This window comes from Olea europaea, chromosome 21 (genome assembly GCF_002742605.1).
Source record: "Olea europaea var. sylvestris chromosome 21, O_europaea_v1, whole genome shotgun sequence".
NCBI classification, from domain to species: domain Eukaryota; kingdom Viridiplantae; phylum Streptophyta; class Magnoliopsida; order Lamiales; family Oleaceae; genus Olea; species Olea europaea.
In genome coordinates this window covers 14272792-14273753 of record NC_036257.1, presented here as the reverse complement: position 1 = coordinate 14273753, position 962 = coordinate 14272792, and the positions used below count along the sequence as shown (strand labels likewise).

The window sequence follows — 962 nt, the reverse complement described above, 5'->3', positions numbered from 1 at the left end:
AAAAATCAGAAAAGGACAATTACAATTTTCCAATGTTAATCGCAATCCCCAAAAATTCTAAACAAACCGTACAGGATTTGGGACAGACAGTGGGACCCCTTATTAGCCTAATTCAATGAGAAAAAGTGTCATTATTGCACGTGGGAGGAACCAACAACGAGACCCTACCTGTTTTTTCCAATTAGTGATATGATGGAATTCCCTAAAAGGGAACGCGCGAACGCGCAGAGTATTGATCTCATCCACTTCCCATCCGCCCATCATTTTCTTCTAAAAATATTACGAAAATTAAAAATAAAAATCCAAAATTTCATCATATATCGACTACTAGTTATGAATCTAAAGAACTAAGGTGAGAAAAATTAAATAAAATAAAACTACAACAATCTCATGTATATCAGTAAATTGTGTGAATTATACAGCAAAGTAGCGACCAGTTTCATCTATAACTTCTTCCTCTACCACGACCCCGCCATCCACCACGTCTTGCACCACCTCTTCCACCAGCTCGTCCACCATTTAAACCTTCAAATGCCTTGTTAAGAAGGTTTTGTAGGCCTCCCATTCCCCTACCCCTTTTGGCCGAATTGCGGTTAGATCCATTAGCAGCAGCGTTACGTTTTTTACTGCACAAAGCAAACCAAGAATGTAAACATAGAAAACCGGACAGTGAAAATGATAGTTTGAGGAGGTTCTTTGTCTCAGTTACCCAGCAGCAGCGGTACTTGATGGAATTGAAGCTTTAGTTCTTTCTTTCCATAACAAAGTAATTTTCTGATCCCCAGTAAATGACGGAGCTTTTGTACGCAATGGCTGAATACCAGATGCAAGACACAATAGAAAGAAGATTTGAAGACTAGAAAATATCAAATTTCTCCACCATTTCATTCATAAACTAAATTTAAAAAAAGAATCCCCGAACTGAAAAAATCAATAAACCAATAAAATGCGAAACATTTTTT

General features: G+C 37.3%; 1 protein-coding gene across 1 annotated transcript; it reads right to left on the bottom strand.

Moving 5' to 3' along the window:
• Positions 1-308: 308 nt before the first annotated feature.
• On the bottom strand, positions 309-940 carry LOC111370314 (apoptosis inhibitor 5-like protein API5). The gene is made up of 2 exons (XM_022991986.1): positions 710-940; positions 309-626 (listed from the first exon to the last, which is right to left on the bottom strand). Exons 1-2 carry the CDS (start codon positions 886-888, stop codon positions 440-442), a joined length of 366 nt encoding a protein of 121 aa, XP_022847754.1. The 5' UTR covers positions 889-940; the 3' UTR covers positions 309-439.
• Positions 941-962: the final 22 nt, after the last annotated feature.

What these genes read in the sequence shown, in the direction of transcription:
- LOC111370314 (XM_022991986.1), bottom strand. Translation starts at nt 888, where the DNA reads ATGAAATGGTGGAGAAATTTGATATTTTCTAGTCTTCAAATCTTCTTT. An exon ending in TCAAGTACCGCTGCTGCTGG is followed by an intron (nt 627 to 709) that starts GTAACTGAGACA and finishes TGCTTTGTGCAG; the next exon opens with TAAAAAACGTAACGCTGCTG.